Here is a 20,066-nt window from a genome sequence, read left to right as displayed (position 1 = left end):
TGCTTTCGTACTCCTACAGGCAAACTCTGGCAGATTTAACTGCTATGATTTAAAATGTGGCTGTCCCAGATGTTTGCCTTGCTTGCTGACTGGAAATTACTGTCTTAGAGGAGTCTGTGGCATGTGCTAGGGTCTCAGAGCTCAAGTTCACAGGCTGGAGAAGAAAACTGCTTTTACAGGTTTTTGAGCTGACACCATGGACCATGTCCTGAGACATCTGTGGCATCAGTTTGTGGCCAGTGCTGCTGTCCCATGTATTGGACAATCTCTGCTGAGAATCGGGAGCCCTGAAGGGAGCAACAGTGTGGGTCAATGCAGATAAACCTGTCTGAGCTGACTGTCAAAACCCTGCTCTCTTGAGATACAGACATTCCAAAGGTGAGGCTGTGGTTCAGGCTGTGGGCACTGCTGGCCTTTGTCTGGACTGAAGATGTTTCACCCTGAGCTGCAGCACCCAGAGGCTGTGCAGGACAAGGCACATGGCAGTGCTCAGGGGAGTCAGAGCTGGGACCCTTGGCTGTCAGCTCAACCATATTTTAAAGTGGTTTTCATCTGTTTACACATACACACCTAATTCTCTGCTCATGATTTAGGGATCCCTTTTACAGTCGGTGAAGACTGACTCTAAAATCCCAATATGTGTTCCACCAGAGCAGACATCTAAAATAGATGAGACAAATCAAGGTTTGAAAATGCCTATATTTCTTCATTAGTGCTAAGGAAAAGCTATGATTTCTCACCCTGATTCTGAAGTTAAATTGAGCAAATCTTCTGTTTTGTGTCCAATTTTCCAAACATTTTCTGTAATTCTGTGGTTTGCATCCTCAGAAACCAATGCTGAATTGGCATATCAAGATAGATTTACCAGCAGTGCATTTTCACATTTGTAGCAATTTAGATTTTTGAAGGAGGAAAAAAAAATATTCCTTTTATAAGACATGCTGTAAACAGAAAAAAAGTAATATTGAATGTTGTAGATTCCCCTTTACTGTGCACTTCTATCCACCAAGGATAGCTGCACTTGAATAAAGATGAAGTAATTTCTGTAGCTAGGCCTGTTCATGTAGAACTTCGGGGTGTATTTGCTAATTAAATGGAAAATAGTATTGTAATGCTTAAAAGCTCTGATGTGTCTCTGTGTTGTGTAAGCTGTTTCTAATCTGTATTTGAAGTTCTGTGCCGTGTATCCTGAGATCCAGGTTGATGTTAAAACATGTTCTCTTTTAACTGGAGAATTTTCTGCTTCCTTCCAAAAAAGATCAGCAACAAAGGAGATTAGATGAATCAAAGCCTTCTTGCATATTCCAGCTCTCAGCAAAGCTGAGAACAACCTGTAGGAATCCCTGGGTTTTGGGATGTGTTATTTGGGGAGTTTAGGTTAGCTCAATGATGCCATTCACATCAAAATGACGCTTAAGAAGTAAGTGGCTCTAGATGGTAAAATAATATTATGGTGAACACCAGCCCAAAGCCTCACACTGCCTCTGCAGGTATGTCTGAATTGCTAGCTGAAGTAGGAGCTCAGGAGATAAATTATGTCCGTCAAACTCAGGATCCGTTTTCTAGCTACTCTCTGCTGTAATCTGGCTGCATATCAGCTTAAGGGCATCTTAAATGTAACTCAAAGGAGCACACTTATCATGACAGACTGAATTGGGTTGGAAGGGACCTTAAAGTTCATCTAGTCCCAAGCTGTGCCATGGGCAGGGGTGCCACTCTGTAGATCAGGTTGTTCAGAGCACCATCTAATCTGGCCTTGAACACTTCCTTCCCATCCAGAGATGGGACATTCACAGCCTCCCAGGGCAACATTTCCAATGCCCCACCAGTCTCTAAATAAAGAGTTTCTTCCTAAGATGGGAAGGCCATGCTGCATTCAGCAGGGAAGGCCATGGAAAGGGCTGGCCCTGTCCTCACCTGTGCCCAGGTTGCTGCCACAGATTCCCTGCTGTGAAGGTTTGTGGATAATGTTCAGCTGCTGTTTGCATGTTTTAATATAAATAATTATTTTTTAAAGATATGGGCAAAGAAACCCTAAATATGATTCCAGATCTCTTGCATACATTACAGAGAGAAAAAAAATTAAAATCAAGTTTCTTAGGCTCAGCTGAGTTAGGATCAGAATTAGACTAGTATTAACAACTTTAAATCCCCAAATACACAAACACAAATTTTACTCTAGAAGCCACGTAGGGGAAAAAAAAAGTTACATGGCTTAGAGTTTACGTGGAAGTTCTGCCTACTCGCAGTTGTACACCAATGGGCAAATCTTCAGTGACAGAAAAAGGATTTTGTCCTAGTAAATTATACTAAACTGGGGAGGAATAAAAGGACGCTGTTTCGGTACAAAACCGCTGGTGCGATTGTGACTCAGTGAGCTCAGCCGAACAGGGTGAAGGGACACGAGCCCCGGGGCAGTGTTCTCTCGGCGCTCGGCAGGGATGGAGGGATGGGTGTGGGATGGAGGGATGGGTGTGTGCGGGCGGGCAGCGCTCGGAGCCGGCAGCAGCGCCCCAGCCCCGCCGCCCTGCCCGCCCGGCCCCGCAGAGCCCCGGCTGCGGAGCGGGCACAGCTCTGCCCGCCCGCGCCTCTGCCGGATCTCCCTGCGCTTCCCCTGCAGCCACACTCCGCTCAACTAGTTGAACTGGCTCTTTCTGTCTTTTTTTTTTTTGGCAAACTAAGAATTTCCTTCCTGATAAAAAGTGAACGGCGGGCGCCCCGATTGGGCGTCGCGTTGCGGAGGATGTGACATCAGGCACATCTCTCCTTGGCTGGATCGCTGGCTGCCGAGCAGGGCAGCCCCGGGGCTGTTTTGTTAAATCCCAGCCCAGGTACTCGAGTTTGTGCACGGAGAGCTGCCGGCAGCACGTCTCGGCTGCTGCGGGCTCGGCTCGGCTCATGCGTGCAGAGTCTGTTCCAGAGACCGCTCCGGCCGCTGGAGGCTCACCGGCGACCATGGAATTTGAACTCTGGAAACCAACCACAAAGTGAAAAAACAGCGGTCGGGCAGAAAGGGCTGAAATGGATGATGAGAGAACTAATCAAAATGCCAGCAAATTGCAAGGAGCTGGAGGCCAGGTATCTGCAGCGTCTCCATCGAGCCTGCTGATGAGGGGTAAGTGACACTCCTGCCTGCCACAGCCGGAGGCAGCAAGGGGCACGGCCGGGCTGCAGTGGCTGCTGCTCCCTGTGTCCTGATTCAGGACAGGTCCTCAGTCGGTCCCACAAAACACCCCCCTGCCTTTGTACTTCTGACGGGATTTTAAATAGCTAGTTCTGTTTGATGCTGAAATTTTGGTTGGTTTTCATTTGTATCATAGAAAAGGGTGATTGATTTTGTACTGCATTTTGTGCAAGCAGAAACAAATGCAGCGCTTGGACCGTAGCAAACTGAAAAGTTGAAATGTGGCATGTTTGACTTAAATTCGTGGCAGCAGGAAGCTCAGCACTGGCTCTATCCCTCTTTTTTCTTTTTCTTTTTCTTTTTCTTTTTCTTTTTCTTTTTCTTTTTCTTTTTCTTTTTCTTTTTCTTTTTCTTTTTCTTTTTCTTTTTCTTTTTCTTTTTCTTTTTCTTTTTCTTTTTCTTTTTCTTTTTCTTTTTCTTTTTCTTTTTCTTTTTCTCCTCCCTTTTCTTTCTTTTCATTCCCTTCTCCCTTACTTTCCTTTTTCCTTACCTCCTTTCTTTTGATTATTTTAATATTTGCTTTTCATTTTTGTCTTCTTTTCTTTTTCTTTTTTATTTTTCCCTTTATCTTTTATCCTTTCCCCTTGTCTTTAAGATGAACAGATCTAAGTGTTGTTTGGGCTGAGCCTACTGGGTTCTTCTGCAATGGCATTATGACCAATGCTGTTGTGGACACATAAAAGTGAGCAGTTACTCAGACAAATGGCCTCACTCTGTTCATTGCTCTGTGTCTGGCCCAAGGCCATTGAAAATATGACATGGTAAAAAAGGACAGGCATACCCTTAGCTGGATGTGTTCCATGTAGCTCTGTTTCTGTGAAGGTACTTTTTCATCTGATGGTGAAGGAATGAAGCAAATTCAGAAAATGTGATTTACGCTGTCCTTGCTCCTTTCCTGGGCTGCTCAGGAAATACCATTAATACCAAATTGAAAATTAAGACCATAAAACCAAAATACAAGGCTGACCAGTCTGTTTGCAGTGCAGCCGGCCTGTTCTCATGTGTGTCATGTATGTACAGCCCTGAGGCTGGGGTGAGAGGGAAGGCACAGCTGTATTAACAATGTGAACAGAACCAGTCCACGCTGGAGATAAGCTCCAGCAAAATGGAGGGTGGAAGGAGGGAATCCCACAAAGCACAGTGCTGGACACAGATCATTTGGTTTTTTTGAAAATCAAAGTTTAGTCCATTCGTTTTGTCCCTGCCTGTTCCTTAGCAGAGTCAAAAAGCTCTGCTGGCAGTTTCCAGCAGGAATGTATCTGACTCAGCCTATGTAGATCACAAACTTTAAGGGGCAGCCTTTGAGTATGAAAAAACCATTTGTAATGCTGTTCTATATAATGCCTTAGGATTTTGTATCTGCAAACATGAACGCAAGAGCATACCTTCACTGGAAGGACTTCAGAGCCCCTTTCAAGCTGCAATGTGCGTGAGAGGCATGGAAGGAAATCAGCCTGGGGACAGGCACGGAGGGTGCATGGCCCTCACATGGTCAGAGGCTGGAAAAAGTTGCTTCAGCCATCACCACAAAACCCAGTGCTCTAGAAACGTCCTGTGAGAGCTGTGTTGTGCATAGGAAGCAGTCAGAATTTGCATGTGTGCATGGTTATTGCTCTAAAGTTCCCTCTGTATACACCACACTGCCAGTGGCACATGCCTGAGTGATGGCAATGCAAATATGACCAGAGGTTTAATGTAACCTCTGGGCTGACTGGAGTTGTCTGCAGTGTAAGGGGAACTAGGTGACCCAAAGCCACCGAAAGCCAGTGGGATTTGGATGTCTAGATGCTGAACTACTGGGGTCTGACTCAGTCTCCCTGTGGACTAAGGTGTAGGTAAATTTCAAATTTGGACAGATTGTCTTGTTTCTTTGTGAAGAGCAGTTGTCCTTAATTTTGACAGTCAGGAATCCTTGTTGCAGTGGTGATAAATACAGTAAACACAGCTGAGTCCCCCCACATACATCTGCCTTGCTACTTCATGTGCAGCTCTGGTGGGCAGGGTGTTTCGAACACATTCATGGAAGTCACTAGTTCAGGGTTTTGAAAGCCCTTGGTCAGCTGGCACTGACATTTTAAGGCTCAGGCCTTAATCAAATACAATACAGATCTTTTATATTCTGACAGTGTGCCTCCTGTGAAGTGTAAAAGAGGGCAGTGAGACGTGGAAATCCACAGCAGCCTTTCTCCTCTTCCAGGCAAGAAACATGAGTTCCAGCCTGGAACAGGTAGAAAATAGAGATATTGTTATTTGCCAGAAGGTGATGCCCTGTGTCAAGAAACCAGAGGAATTTGCCATCCCTTCCAGGGGGCTTGCCTCCCTGGCATTGCTTCAGGATAGGGGTGTTTGCTGCACATGGAGAAAGGGCAGAAGAGGCATCAGCCTGGGGCTGTGCAGTTCATGGCAGCAGATCTGGAATTATGCCATCGCAATTAGTCGTCATTCAGGCATTCAATACCGCTCTTCTCAAGGATCCAAGGCTGGTGTGATGGGCTCCATAGGACTCCATAGGACTCCACTTTCACCTAGGATAAAACTCTGTTTCTCTCAGCTACAGAACTCACTGATAGATTACATGTTAGCACATATCTCTTTTATTTTTCACCGGCATTTATTTTGATGCTTATGTGGTCAGTCTTTTAAATTCATTGTTAAGATTTGGAAAAATGCAAGCTAATGGCCAGTCTACAGATGGCTGGCCTGGCTCTTTTTAGAGTTTCAGTAGAAACCTGTCTTTTCTCAAGCAAAGACTGAATGGATAAAATCTGCACATGGATGTGTCCCTCTTATTAACCAGAATTCTGACATGATGATATAACAAGCTGGTACAATGCATAGGTTGGTACAGGCACGTGGCCCAAAAAAGTTCTAGTTGCAGCTCAAAAACTTGTACTTCAGTCTGGATTTTTAGAGGTTCTATAAACATACTTCCCTTACAACTCATGCAATTTAGGCAATTAGTTTCTAAATGGGGAAAAGCTTTTTATGTACCCTGGAAACACAACTGACTGTAACACAGGCAGGATCAGCAGGAACAACAGCACAGTCAGATAAGCATCAATTTGACACACATCACTTAGAGCAAAGCTGTTTTAGTCAGTTAATAGTTCTGTGCTTTAATAACTGTGGCCTAGTTTTGGTATCCTTATGAACCAGAACCATAGCTTCCAGAATTGACTGTCCATTTGCTAAAGCTGGAGGATGTTTGGGAACCTAATGAAACTGTGTAACTGTTGTGGGATGCAGCCCATGGAACATAGAAGGAGTCAGGCAGAGCTCAAATAATGCTAATAACAAAGAATTCAAATTTCTTTAAGAGCTAATGCATAGACTCATATCCAGGTTTAGATTGGAAGGGACCTTTAAAGATTCTCTTGTCCAACACCCCTGCAATGAGCAGGAACATGTTCCACTAGACCAGGTTGCTCGGACCTCCATCCAATTTGACCTTGAATCTTTCCAGGAATGGGACATCTACCACCTCTCTAGGCAATCTGTTCCATTATTTCACCACCTCATTTTTTTGTCTGGTCTAAATAGACCTTCTTTTAATTTAAAACCTTCATGATCATCAGCTTATGTGTAAACATTATTTTAAAGAATTATAGTGGCTTATTAATGTTTTTTGCTGAAGACAGGCTTCCTGCTGTTAAGGATTCCATTCCATGCATGTGCTCTATTATAGTTCCTGAGAACCTCAGCAACTCAGCCAGCAACTTGGTCACTGGAATTTTCTCTGTAGTTAGTGGAAGGAGAGTGGGATGTATCCAGAGAGCAGCGAAATGTTTTTTTCCACAGGAAGTTGGGTGAAGTGCCCTCTGTAGAGGCTTCTCTTCCTTCCCAGGGGGAACCTGGGACATTGACATAGAGCAGACACTGGGTTTTGAATGCTGCGACATAAATATCTCCCAGAGGGATTATTGCTGTCAGTTGGCTCTGAGCCATAAAATCTGTAGTACTGAAGATCTTCCTCTATTAATATTTGCACAGTATATATGTGTTGTACCTCACTTTGTGGTTTCAACAATGCAGAGAACACAGCTATTACTTAAAATGCACCACTCATACCACACACTGAAAGCTGAAGGACAGAATCAACAGGTAGCACAATTTGCCTTCTTGTACTTTGGTCTCTTCTCTTGCCAAGTGCTGTTGACTCTAGTCCAGCTCTGAGCAGGGGTAAATGACTGATCAGTCAGCCCCTCTTCAAAACGTATTTCTTTTGAGTTAGTCGGTAAATTGTAGTAAGCTTGTGGGGAAAAAAAAATGCCCTGGAAGTAATTCAGAAAAAGGGACAAGCTCAGCCAGAGCCAGGTAATGTTCTGCAAATCCCTCTCTTGTATTCTGAAGGGGAATGCAGCTATGCAGTGCAAACATGGAATGAGTTAAAAATGCACACAGAGAGAAACCATCTTTTTGTCTGTCTGCCTCACAGCATCTGCTCCAAAGAAATCTTGGCAGCTCAAATAAAGTAGAAGGGAGGTCACGAAGTTGAAGTAAAGTATGCTGGTGAAATAGAATTTTAGCCTTTTTCCTGTCTTTGTTTTTATACAGAATTTGTTTCCGACTGGTCTCCTTTACATGAGGCCTCTATCCATGGACGTCTGCTTTCTCTGAAGAAGCTCATTGAACAGGTACTTCTCCGCTGGGTTCTTGTGGTCTCTGCAGGGTTTGTTCAGTGGATGGATGCAGTCTGTGCTTTACTGTGAAACTTCTGTGGTGAGAAAATCGTGTTAACCAGGTCACAGTGAAATCTGCATGCAACAGGCTTTTTTTTTTTTTTTTTTTTCTACAATCAGTTCCTTGCCTGGCACAAGCTTTGTGATCTAATCTGGTGATGTACTGAACTACCCTGGGTGATGCCTTACCTTTGACAGAGGGAATGGGACTGTGATCACTGAGATCTCTGGATGACTGAGGGCTGCTCCTCTGCAACTCCTGTGAGCAGTTTTTGGTGCCCCAGCTGAAGGCTAGCTCTGGACCCAGTCATGGGTCTGGTTGAGGCTTCTATTCAGTCACCCAGACATTTGTTCCTGGAATGCCTGAGCATATCCCAGGGCACTGGTCCCATTCCAGAAGGTCAGGGATAGGTGGAAGTGATTTCTGAACCTCATGGCTGTTTCTTCAAAGTCCCTGGGTTTAACCTGTAAAGGAATTGATGGAAAGGGAAGGGGCACTGGAGACTCTCCCAGCTTAATCTTCTGGAGCACCACGATTGTAAGAAACAAAGGGTCTTGTAGAATCCAACCAATGTTCCTAATGCATTTCTTTGCTTCAGTGGTTGCCTCGAGGCAAAGAGCAGAAAACACTTCAAGAGCATTTCAGGGTTTGACCCAGTCAAACAACCACAGACTCAGTGGGTAGAAGGTCAGAAGGCTTGAGAAAAAGACGGCAGTCGTGACCCTGCCAAGAACTCATAAAAGAATATGTTGAAAAATTGCTACAATTTACTACATTGTAAATTGCTATATACACTGGACAATCCACTGAGCTTTCTGTGCTGGTTTTCAGTGTGTACAAGACATGACCTTGGGTATCCTGTGCCAGTATCCACTCCAGCCAAAACATCACAGCCTCTTCATTCCCTTCATCTGCTTACTTTTTGAGATGAATTTCTCCAGGCAGTTGAGGAAGATCTAGTTACGTAAAGCTTTTAAAGAAAGTTTTGGGGTAGTGGTTTGTTGTTTGTTGTTGTTGTTGTTGTTGTTTGTTTGTTTGTTTAATTGTTGGTTTTTGTATGGGGGTTTTAGTAGTTGGTTGTAATGATATTTTCCATTATCTTATCAGGGGAATGATGTCAATCTTGTTACAGCAGACCAGGTGTCTCCTCTCCATGAAGCCTGCCTAGGGGGTCATGCTGCCTGTGCCAGTGTCCTGTTAAAACATGGTGCACAGGTGAGTATGTGATGGCAGACCACTGTCTCTAGTGTTAGAATGTTGTAGTACCTCACTTTAATGCTGGGTGCTCTCATGGCAGAGTATCCCTGTGATTTACACTCTGTACTTAGCTCTCCTTAAGGTACTTATGAAATGCACTTCCTAACAAAACAATCCAAAAAGCACAGATATAGGCAGCAGTTATTATTGTTCTTTAGATGAGGATAAAATGTTCTCATCTTTCACAAGAACAAGGGGAAGTTCATCTTGCACAGTGTTTATAATCCTGAAGAAGTTAAGGGTGTGTTTTATTTTATGCACACATTAATCTTGTTGGTACCAATATGCAGAGTCTTAAGTAGAGGCATAGGAATGCTAGGATCAACTGACAATAAAATGGGAAGAAAATGGAAACAAGATGCAAGTAAAATGGTGAGATGGTGTCTCATGGCCACTACTTTTTAAGCTAACGTCAAAATTACAATGAATAAGAAAATTAACTCATACATACATTACCTAACCAGATATTACCTTTCAGTTAAAAAATTAAAAAAAAACCCCACAATTAAAAAATAAGGAAGGGCTGCACACTTTCAGCCAAAAATGGACTGTTTCAGGAGAGGGCCATGGGTAGGTATGTTTCAGCTAAGATAACTGAGAAATGGTCATACATTTAGCTTGGTAAATCCTGAGAGACCCTGGAGTTGCCCTGATGATTTTTTTTTTTTTTTTTTGCTCTAGGAGAGACTTGGGGGTAATTTACAAAAAATGCTTTTTTAATGATCATTTTAATGAAAAGATGTAGTCTTCAGAAGCACTGGGGAGTTTTGGCATGAAATTAAATACAAAAATGGAAACCCCTATTTTCTGCTGAGAAACTGGTTGGTTGTCATCAATTCTGAAATACCAAGAAGACAAAAAAAACTTGCCAGATTGTGGTATTTTCCCCCAGGTGAATGGAGTGACTGTTGACTGGCACACACCACTGTTCAACTCTTGTGTCAGTGGCAGTGTGGATTGCTTGAATTTATTGCTGGAGCATGGAGCCAGCCTACAACCACCCTGTGACCTGGCATCCCCCATCCATGAAGCTGCTAAGAGAGGTAACCCCACAGGCATCAGCCCTCCTTTCCGTTTTGCTAGCAGCGTGTGGAAGTGGAAGAGAGAGATAAAGAAGATAATTTTCTTGGTTTGGGTCATGTAAAATGCCTTGCTAATTGGTCTCATCTTGAGGGGTGCAGCTCTTCCCACCCCTGTTGCTCATCAGGGGCAGGTCAGCTCAGCTGTCTGATCTTCTGATTTCACATTGTGATACCTGGAAGGGAATGCATTGTTCAAGTCAGCTGCTTGCAATGTGGACATTTGAGGGAGATGTCTGGCTATCTTCAAAAGGAGTGGAGAGAAACATGGAATAATTAATCTCATTGTCAGTAGACATCTGAAATGAGTCAGATGAGATGTGAGGGCTTTATCCTGTGAGGCTTTAGCCTGTTTTGCTGAACGTGACTTTTCAGCTTCTGTTTTGCTGGCTGGATCCATTGGAGTGGACAAAAGTATTACACTACCACCTCTTGACAAAACATTGAATCTTGGCCAAACTACACTGCTGCAACAGAGAATTTGCTGGGGGAAAAACAAAAAAAAAGTGCCTGATCTTTGTGAGTTGACTCTTCTTTTATCCCTTTTAAGGTCATGTGCAATGTGTTGAACTCCTTGTGTCCCATGGGGTAAATGCAGATCACAACATCAAGCACCTGGGTACTCCACTTTATGTGGCATGTGAGAACCAGCAACTGAACTGTGCCAAGAAGCTGCTTGAGTCAGGTAAAAACAAAAATAAAGAATGGTGTACTTTTGTTTCCTGCAACATCTATCTTTGGATTATCTTTGTATCAAAGATTTAGAGGAGCTCCTGCTTTGGGACCAGGAAATGTTTCACTCCTAATAGTAGCCCTGGTTTAATGTGGTAGCAGGGTGATCAAGGTCTTCTTGACCCTGAATTCAGCTTGATAGCTCCCAAAAATTGATGGGTGATCCTGGATTTCACATGGCTGATTGTGCCTGGAGCAAGCTATCCTTTCCACTGTCTATGCATGTGATGCTGCAGTTATTTGAAGTGGACAGGAAAAATTTTCATTTAAATTTTTTTTTACCTCCTCTTCACCCAAAACAATTGACTCAGCCACTTTTACATAATATTTCTTCAAACATGTTTTAATTTCCAGTGAGTTCATAAAAAGTTTGAGACCTTTTCGACACAGAAGAAGGTTCAGCACTATATCCTTTGCATCACACAAATCTAGCTGTAACTCTAAATACTTGGATAATTACACAAAACCATTTCTTGTTATCTACAGTAGTAGAGGTCTTCTAGCCAAAGGGGCCATGTAACCAAAAGTAGTCACATAGCTGGTACAAAAATGATGGACTAACCAAGCTACTGTAGAAAAAACAAGCAAAAATCACATATATCATCTTTTAGGTCAGTTACTGTTTAGTACAATGATCTTTTTCTGGAAGAAGTCAAATACAAATTAATCTAAATATTTAATGTTTTGCAACTATTTTCTTTTTTCTGCTGATTTTTTTTCTGCTGCCTCCTGTATATGGTAATGTGTACTTTAAAAGCATTATAGTTTTGAATTAATTCTGCAGCTCACCTTTCTTAGCCATTAATCCAGGCTAGTGAATGGGGGGAACTCTCTTTAAGGGTGCTTATGCCCTCTTCTACCAAGGATCTCTAGAACTTTTCCATCCTTGCATTTTTTCCCTAACAGATACTTTGGCATTTGGAAATCCCAGCATCTTAAGCCTCCAGTACAGAGCATGTTGAAATCCTGCATTTATTTTAAGGGATGGGAAGCAAAGGTGGGCCACAGGTGGAACTGTGCCTTTGTCCTGCTCCAAGATATCCATAGGCTGGGCTGTGCACCATTCCTCCAGGATCATTTTCTTAGTCACAGCCCCAGTCCTCAGCCAGTGAGCATTGCGCTTGAGCAAATTGTTGCATCAAGCCCTGGCGTAAAGGAATCCAGCTCTACAGCATTTGTGTGCAAGCTAAAGCATTTGTGTGTTATTCAGAGAAGTAGCAGCTAGTGAAGTGAATGAAAATAGTTTAGTTTAGTAGTTCAGTCATTGTTCATTGTCATTATTCTTTGCTCTCTCTTACTGCTCAGGAGCAAATGTGAACAGCGGCAAGGGCCTGGACTCCCCTCTGCACACAGCTGCCAGGAATTGCAGTGTGGAGCTGGTGAAGCTGCTGATGGACTTTGGAGCTGATGTTTGGGTGAAGAATGCTGAAAACAAGAGGCCAGTGGAGCTGGTCCCACCTGGCTGCCCTGTGGGCCGGCTGTTCCTGCAGAGAGAAGGTGCCCCTTAGAACTTGTTTTAGGGAAAACCCACATACACTGTTGCACAAGGCTGTGCAATTCCAGGCTGCTAGCACTAGAAAACTGGGAATAACTGAGCTTGCCTCCATTTGCTGACACAGGAACATTGTTCAAGTGCCAGAATATAGTGGTGCACTAACAGAGATCATGGTAAGAAAAATAATCCTTTCTGAACCTCCAGATTTTGAATCTACTGCATCAGGAAGCAGTCATTTGGAGCTTGCCATATACTACAAAATGGAGTTTAGGGTGAATAAACCTAGCTAATAAACAAAAGACTCCCTAGAAATTAATGGTATCTTTTTTCATTACCTAAAACTTTGAATTTAGTGAGAATCTCTCTCAGTTCCCTTGTGTCAGACAGCAGTAGACCCAGGAGTGTTCTAGAATGTGCTGACAAATGCAGACAGCAAATCACCTCTGATGGGAATTGAGGCTAGATAGTGAGGATGAGATTTGGGATCTCTGATTATACAGTAGATGGTCAGGTTCATACATCTCAGCACAAATGCATAAATGGAGATTTGCAACCCCAAAAATTTTAATGCACGTAATACTAAAAAAAATATATTGAAGAACTTGTTTTTTAATTTTTTTGCCCTCTACTTTTATTCTTGGTCCAAGCTTTACATAGATGCAAAAGTATCTTTAAAATGAAAGAATATGTGATTTTTAAATTTTGGACATTAGGGAAAATTGCACAGAAATGATATATGGAATTATATATTTATGTTAATTTATACACTAGACTTTCTCTAAAGACCAACTTTATGTGCTGAATAATAACAGCAGTATCAAACCATAAGCTTAAATTTTAGGAAGAGTCCATCTCATACTTATAAAAAATAGTTCCAGGTAAATTTATTTTATTTTATTGATTATGAAATATTTAATGAAGTACAGAGGGAAATGTTACTTACTTTTATTGTGGGAAATAAGACTAAGATTTTTAGTGTCTACTATTTTTGTACTTGTCTTCTTCCTTAGATTTTCTCATTCAGCCAGCAAACTATAAACATTACTAAATAATCTGGATTTTCATTGTTTTACACAAATTGGTGATGGTGGGGTACATAACAGTTTCACATTGATGGGATTGTTGCCATAGCAGTATTTACACTCAGGTAAAATTGGAATGACAAAATGATGAATTGGACCCTGCTTAAAATAATAACATGAAAGTAGCATGGAAACAGCTGTGCTGTGCATGTTATGCATGAGCCACCGATATTTGGTTTCCCAGCCTAATCTGTGGCACGCAGAGAAATGATCTCTTTGAGATCCAGTCCCTGCTGCATTTGATTCCTGGCTCCTGTGGCACTGCATGTGTCCTGTTTATTTGAGATAGAAAAACATTTCAGGCACGCCCTGAGGAGCTGGCCTGGAAACACTGCTCAGGCTGAGCTGACAGCATGGGCACTGAGGAACTTTTCTAAGTGAAATTCAGCAATCAAAGTCAGAAACAATAAATGCCCAAAGGAAATTTTCCTGTGGAATGTGGTTTTTCTGAAGTTCTCCAATGTGCCCTTCTCTGTGTGGTATCATACCTGTGGACAGCTGATATCTGGCTTCTTTGGCTGGCTGAACAATTGCAGTCTAGGACAGTGGTGCAAAAGCTGCTCTCCTGTCCTGCTTCCATGCAAGGCTGCTCTCCCCCCAGGCCCTAGCTGCTGGAGCCCTGCAGCCCATGGCCAGGCAGGCTGCGGGGAGTGTGTTTGGCCACCAGAGATGAGTTGGTGAGCATGCTGACCCAGTCACCCTCCCAGGACCAGCCCAGAGCAGCTGTTGTACATGTGATGGTTCCCTTCCTAGCAGTTCACCATGCTGCTGGACCATCCCATACCCTGCTTACATCTCGGGGACAGTCCTGTGTGTGGGTGGGAGAATTAGTGAATGCTCCAAAAATGTACTGTGTTTTTGAAGAGTGTGCTTGTGCTTGAAAAATATTTTCCAGTGTAGTGTCACAGCTTGTGTTTTGGTAAGTCTTCATGGTTTGTGTTTGGTTGTTTTTTCTTTTAATGGAAGATTTTGGTTTTTTTAGTGAGATGTTTGCAGGCAGAGCATTTATCTGTGGGATCAGTCAAGCACAAGTGCAGTGTGAAACTGCAATAGTTTAACCAGCTTGTCTTGTTTTGTACCCAAGAACAGGGTAACAACTCATATGCTGGCTCTTAGCAGAAGGGTGTAGCCCTTTGCATGACCCTTGTGATAGCACAGCAGCTTTCAGCCTTGCAGAGCTGCTGGAAATGTGATGTCTTGCATGAGGAAAGTCTCAAAAGCTGATCAAAGCTGCCACCTCACCACATTTTTGTTGCCTCTATTCCTTCCCTCTGCTCAGCAGGAGGAAGGACACCTAAACTGCCCTTCCCAGCTCACTCACCTCCTCCTTGCTTTCTGCAGTGTCTCTTCTCATGTCCTCCCCACTCCCTGCATCCGACCCCCATATTGGTGCCCATCTTCTTACCTGCCCTCCCACAGCCCCTGCCACCCTACACACTTCTCACCCCACGCAAACGATGCTCTGGAGGGTTGAACACTAACAGGTGCCACAGGTAAAAATTCATATAGGATCTTCCTCTTCCTGGAAGGATAAGTGACCCAAACAAGTATATAATGCTATTATACTTAGATTTTTTTTTATAAAGTGGCAAAGATTCTTCAACAGGGCTCCTATCTATCAGTATGTGACCGGTTAACCTGGAAGGTTTAAATAAAGGACTGTGTAGTGTTTCTTTTGCTTTGTGTTCATCACTGTTATGAAATATGCCTTAAGAAAGCAGTGGACTGAAAACTTTGATCTCACTGGGGGAGTGAGAGGAGGGAAGGGCTTTTAAAGTAGCATCAATCATTTCTTCTCAGACAGTACAAACATTTGTACAGCTTAAAAGAGAAAGGCTGATGCTGCTGATGCCAGCTGAGTAATGACAGAGTGACTAGGCATGGACTGGATTGCAGGTGGGCAGGTGTCCTTTGGGGGATTCAGGTTTGACTTCACTGCTGAGTGTGAAAACCTGGTGAGAGGCGGGTTGCAAGAGGTCGGTTGCACAGCTGTTGTTTCAGATTTATAGCCTTGGCATTATAAAGCCATATGTGTAACCTCTTCCCTGGATCTTTCTCCAGGACCACTGTCCTTGATGCAGCTGTGCCGCCTGTGCATCAGGAGGTGCTTTGGATACAAGCACCATCAAAAAATAACTGGACTTCTCCTCCCAGATGAGCTGAAACATTTCCTTCTCCACATTTGAGCCTTTCCATGTTCAAAACGGTGCCTTTAATAACACAGCAAGGTTTGTTGACTTTTTTCATCACTAGTGTTGCTAGTGTTTGCAATGATAATTTATGGCAGTTTTTGGTCTCCAGTAAAGCCCAGGTCTAATAAGCACAGGACTGACCAACTCACTCAGTCCTCACTGCCATTAACCCCACCAAATCCATTTGGAAAGAAACAATCCTGCGTGGTTTCATGGTGAAGCTTGGAAATATGATAAGAGCCCCCTTGAAAGCATAGAAAATTAGTGTAACATTTTAAAATAGATCACTTGATTCTCTGGCACAGTTTCAGAGGCCTTGTGGTTGACAACCCCTTACAAAGAAAACACATATCCCAGCCCAGCAGTAACAGCATTTTATGTAAACATTAGGCACACTAGGAGAGCTACAGGGAGGTTTTTCTGTAAGCAGTGCTCATGTGCCTGTCACCTGTGAGGGCTGTGCCCACACCACCACGAGTAAGGGGAGGGAACCCAACTGAACCTACTTGCCAAGCAAGGAAGGCCCTCTGGGAGAAGTTTTTTATTTTCTAAGGGTATCACACTGCAGACAGACCAGCACCAACCAAAAATCATTTGCATTTAGGCCAGCATCTGAAACAAGCATTTCTGCCATGACAGCAAATAGGTCACTGCTGAGGGCAGCTCCCTACAGTGCAATAATAGCGGGGCAAAAGTTTTTAATCATCCATTAAAGGCAATTACTCCTTTGAGACATAGAAGAGCTACACTTCAGAACTACCCGCTTTTTCCTTGTAGCATATGATTTTTCAAGGACACAGGCTAACAGGCTATCAGTAGCAGGCATTGAGTGCTCTCCTTTTCTGCCCTGAAAATTAGGTTATATTTCCTAAGCATTTTTTAGCATGCATGCATTGCTTCTACACCCCTTCTTCACCCAAGAAAATGTTAAGAGCGAGATAATATTTTCTTCTGGGAGTTGCTACCTCACTCATAACATTTTCCATAGGAGTGGTAATAATAATGCCTCTAATGTGTGGTCATAAAACAAACAATGAAATCAAAGTTCATTCCAAATTTAAAAAAACAGTGGACAATTACTGCCCCCTGCTCTGTTGCTGAGCACTTGACTCAGTGTATGATGTATGTAGTTCTTATTCCACTGAGGTCATGAGAAAAAATATTTCCAGCTAAACGGTAACGTTGGGCATTTTTCTTTCCCTTTCAGAAATGAGTCCTGCTGCCACAAACCAAAATGCAGTTGTGACCACTCTCTGCTCCCTTGGGTGCTCCCCTGGGGATATCAGCTGCTTGATATGTGTAGGAGCAAGGATGCTGAGACTCCAGCTCTTCTTCCTGTCTCACCTTTCGAGTTCTAAACCAAAGTGCATCTTCATCACCTGGGAGCAGCAGCATTCCCAACTCCCTGAGGGGCTGCCATGTCACCTCTGAGCTGAAGGGGCAGCCACACACTTCAGTGCTTCTGGAGATCCTTTTTCACTTCACTGTGGAGACTCTGTAAGGGTGGGCTGGGAGTGCAAAAACTGATGACATTATACTGACACCAGCTATGAGAGATATAGAGTTCTCATTTCAGAAGTGGAGAGACTGGCAGCCTTCAAATATTTGAAAGCTGATTTTGGTATTCACCAGTGTGCCACTGTGCCAGCCTGACTTGTGCAAGTGGAAGGTTAGAGAGGAGAGATCAAATGGTATTTGATGTAAATCACATGCCTGGATGCTGGTATTTGATGTAAATCCCAATTCAAATCTATGTCTGCACAACATGACTGCTGGCTATAGGTATCCAGTGTGATGGTTTGATTCCTTTGTGCTGACCAAACAGCACAGTTCTGTTGGGTTTGTGGGACACTAATTTTTACCCTAATCAGACGAAATGACAAGCACAGTTAGGTCTCTAACTCCTCTGGTGATAGAGACACTTGGGAATGTGTCACCTGACCTAATTAATCGCACCTATCTGACCCATGTAAAAATTAACTGTCTGGTTTAAGATGGCCTTCTACGTGGTTTCCCTCATGCCCAAAAAGAAAAGTAGACATCTGTCTTCACAGAGGTTGAATAAAAGCAGGTAATCAGGGGTGAGAAAAGTATATTTCTGTAAAATCAGTGTCTAGGTCAAGCTGAATCTGCATTGAACAGGCAAAGAATATACAATGGACCTTGTGCTTGACTTTTGGACATTAAAGTGGGAAGAATCCCTACATTGGTGACACAGTGGAAAGCTGGAGATCCATCTCATATTATTCTAGTTGATGAAGAAACATTTTTGTACATACTAACTTTACTTTTGCCTTTAGGCATCTTATTTTGTAACTTCAGCCAATGGGTTTATAGGAGTAATGATAATACCAGGAGGAAATTACTCTGAGAACCAGGTGAGGATATTGCTTCTCATTTGCTTTTCTTATGAAAATTTCATGGTATGACTCTGTTTACTTGAATTTCTCTGCCCAAGTGTAATTAGGATGAATTCTGTATGCTCAGCTTGTATCATCTCCATGTGTTTACTTATTTATTTTCATAAAAACTGTGGTCAACACTGGTGAATTACAGCTTTATGCACCAACACTTATCCAGTTACAAACTGTAAAAGTACAAGATGCAAACTTAATAAGCTCATTATAGGTGAGGTTTTTGAAAAAAAAACCCAAACAAACGATATTTGAAACCATTCAAAATGTAATGCTGACTTAAATGATTGTCAGGAATATATTTTATCAGATTCTTTCCTATTTTTATGTAGACAGTTTAATGGTAGTGAAGCGACAATTTTGTAGGATATTTTCTCAGAAATAAATAATTAATACTCTTTTGCTTGTTAGTTTTTTTTATTCAGTTTTTAAATCATAGCCCTAATTTTGTGGATTGACTGATACTATAGAGTTTTGAATTCTAATTTCTTGCAATCCAATCTGCAGGCAGGTAGTGAACAGAATATTTCCTTCAAATAAAACTATAATAAAGATGAGACTAAAATGCAAATACTGTGCAAATCTTGCCTTCTGTTGATGTTTTAATGTAGAGCTGGACTCCTGAAATTCCTTCTTTGCTTACTTGAGGGTTAGTGAAAAGGAGACAGGGATTCCACAAAGCAGGAAAAGATGGAAATTTAGATGGTCACTGTCTTCAGCTTGGTTTGTTGTTGGTTTCGGTTTTTTTTAAACTGATTTGCATAAATTTATTTCTCCTGCCAACTAAGCAAAAGGCACATGCAATGTTCTGGTGCTGTTGTGCGTTTGTACACAGCAGGAACCCTTTACTGGAAGTGAGAGTGGGGAGGTCCCTGTGTGGTCACAGGTCCAGCAGGTGTCTGTCAGTGCCCTTGGGTGTGCTGTTGGGCTGGGGAGGTGTGGAAGGACAGCCCTTCCCTCTCCATTAGATGCATCTCTGGGGGTCCCTCCCCACGAAGACGAGCTCAAAGAGCAAGGGCAGTGCCAGCAAATTGCTTTGCAAGATGTTTTTTCTGATGGATAGAGAGCTGCTTATGGAAACTGGAACTAAAAACACCTCAGAAAAAAGAAAGCAATGGATTTAAGCAAGACAACGGTCTTTTGTTCTATTGAAATATGTCTGATACAATAAATCCTTGCAGTTGCTAGGTGGGATCAGTCACATCTCAGGACACAGCTCTTCTTTCTGCAGTTGTGTGCAAAGGTCCACAGCTGTCCTGTCCATTTCTTCTGTGCTTCAGGAAAGCACAGACATGCAAATCTAGTAAATGTAACACACAGCTTTGGAGCATATTTAGAGAATGTCCTCTTGCTGTCCACTGGCAGGAATTCTTTTTAAGATGACTAAGAAGGAAATAAATTTTACTTTACTAGCTTAACAAAATGGGACAGACTGGCTGAAAAATAGTAGGTTAGTGGTGAAAAAGAGAGTACTTTTATGCCTAATATGGGATATGCTCAATTCCCATCAGACTCATGTTCTTGAGAATCATGGGTCTGAGATTTGATGTTCCTGAATCCACTTTTTCTTGCTCAACACATGAACTATATTTGTCAACTCTGCAGTTCCAGCCTGAATCCTGCTGGCTTTGGATAAAAATTCCCAGAAGTTATTTCTATGCGTATTGAGCAATTATTTGTCATTCCTTGACACTTTGCTCAGCTCACTGCTCCAAGGGATACTCACTTTCATGCACCAGGCAACACTTGATGCAAAACTGCTCTCTAGGTTACCTAGGGGAGTCCACTTTTCTTTAAAATGACAGCAGTGAACTACTGCTGGGAAGAGAAATGTTTCAAATTCTTGTATCATTCAACACAGTAACCCTTACTCCTTCCCAGTCTCCGTGCTGAAGAATACCTGGCTCATGTCGCCCTGCAACAAGGTCTTGTCTGTTCTGTGGCAGGTGAA

General features: G+C 42.7%; 1 protein-coding gene across 5 annotated transcripts; it reads left to right on the top strand.

Annotated features, from left to right (window-relative positions):
- Positions 1-2,753: 2,753 nt before the first annotated feature.
- On the top strand, positions 2,754-17,063 carry ASB9 (ankyrin repeat and SOCS box containing 9). Of its 5 annotated transcripts, XM_066176858.1 has the most exons (8): positions 2,754-3,115; positions 7,739-7,818; positions 8,972-9,079; positions 10,014-10,164; positions 10,751-10,885; positions 12,238-12,429; positions 15,571-15,737; positions 16,909-17,063. In XM_066176858.1, exons 1-7 carry the CDS (start codon positions 3,022-3,024, stop codon positions 15,693-15,695), a joined length of 885 nt encoding a protein of 294 aa, XP_066032955.1. In that variant the 5' UTR covers positions 2,754-3,021; the 3' UTR covers positions 15,696-15,737; positions 16,909-17,063. The 5 variants fall into 5 exon arrangements, 4 of the variants coding, with proteins under 4 accessions (XP_066032955.1, XP_066032956.1, XP_066032958.1 ...); XR_010719485.1 differs by lacking the exon at positions 16,909-17,063 and having other exon boundaries at positions 12,238-12,600; positions 15,571-15,650; XM_066176859.1 differs by lacking the exons at positions 10,014-10,164; positions 12,238-12,429; positions 15,571-15,737; positions 16,909-17,063 and having other exon boundaries at positions 10,751-10,877.
- Positions 17,064-20,066: the final 3,003 nt, after the last annotated feature.

This window comes from Chamaea fasciata, unplaced genomic scaffold (genome assembly GCF_029207755.1).
Source record: "Chamaea fasciata isolate MVZ Bird 193981 ecotype frontalis unplaced genomic scaffold, bChaFas1.0.hap1 SCAF_2, whole genome shotgun sequence".
Lineage (NCBI taxonomy): Eukaryota > Metazoa > Chordata > Aves > Passeriformes > Sylviidae > Chamaea > Chamaea fasciata.
The sequence above is the reverse complement of the archived record's forward strand: the minus strand, read 5'-3'. Positions and strand labels throughout refer to the sequence as shown.

Excerpts from the sequence above, each read along its gene's own strand:
- ASB9 (XM_066176858.1), top strand. The coding sequence starts at position 3,022 with ATGGATGATGAGAGAACTAATCAAAATGCCAGCAAATTGCAAGGAGCT. Across the intron at positions 9,080-10,013 it reads TGTTAAAACATGGTGCACAG|GTGAATGGAGTGACTGTTGA; the intron begins GTGAGTATGTGA and ends ATTTTCCCCCAG. Across the intron at positions 10,886-12,237 it reads CAAGAAGCTGCTTGAGTCAG|GAGCAAATGTGAACAGCGGC; the intron begins GTAAAAACAAAA and ends CTTACTGCTCAG.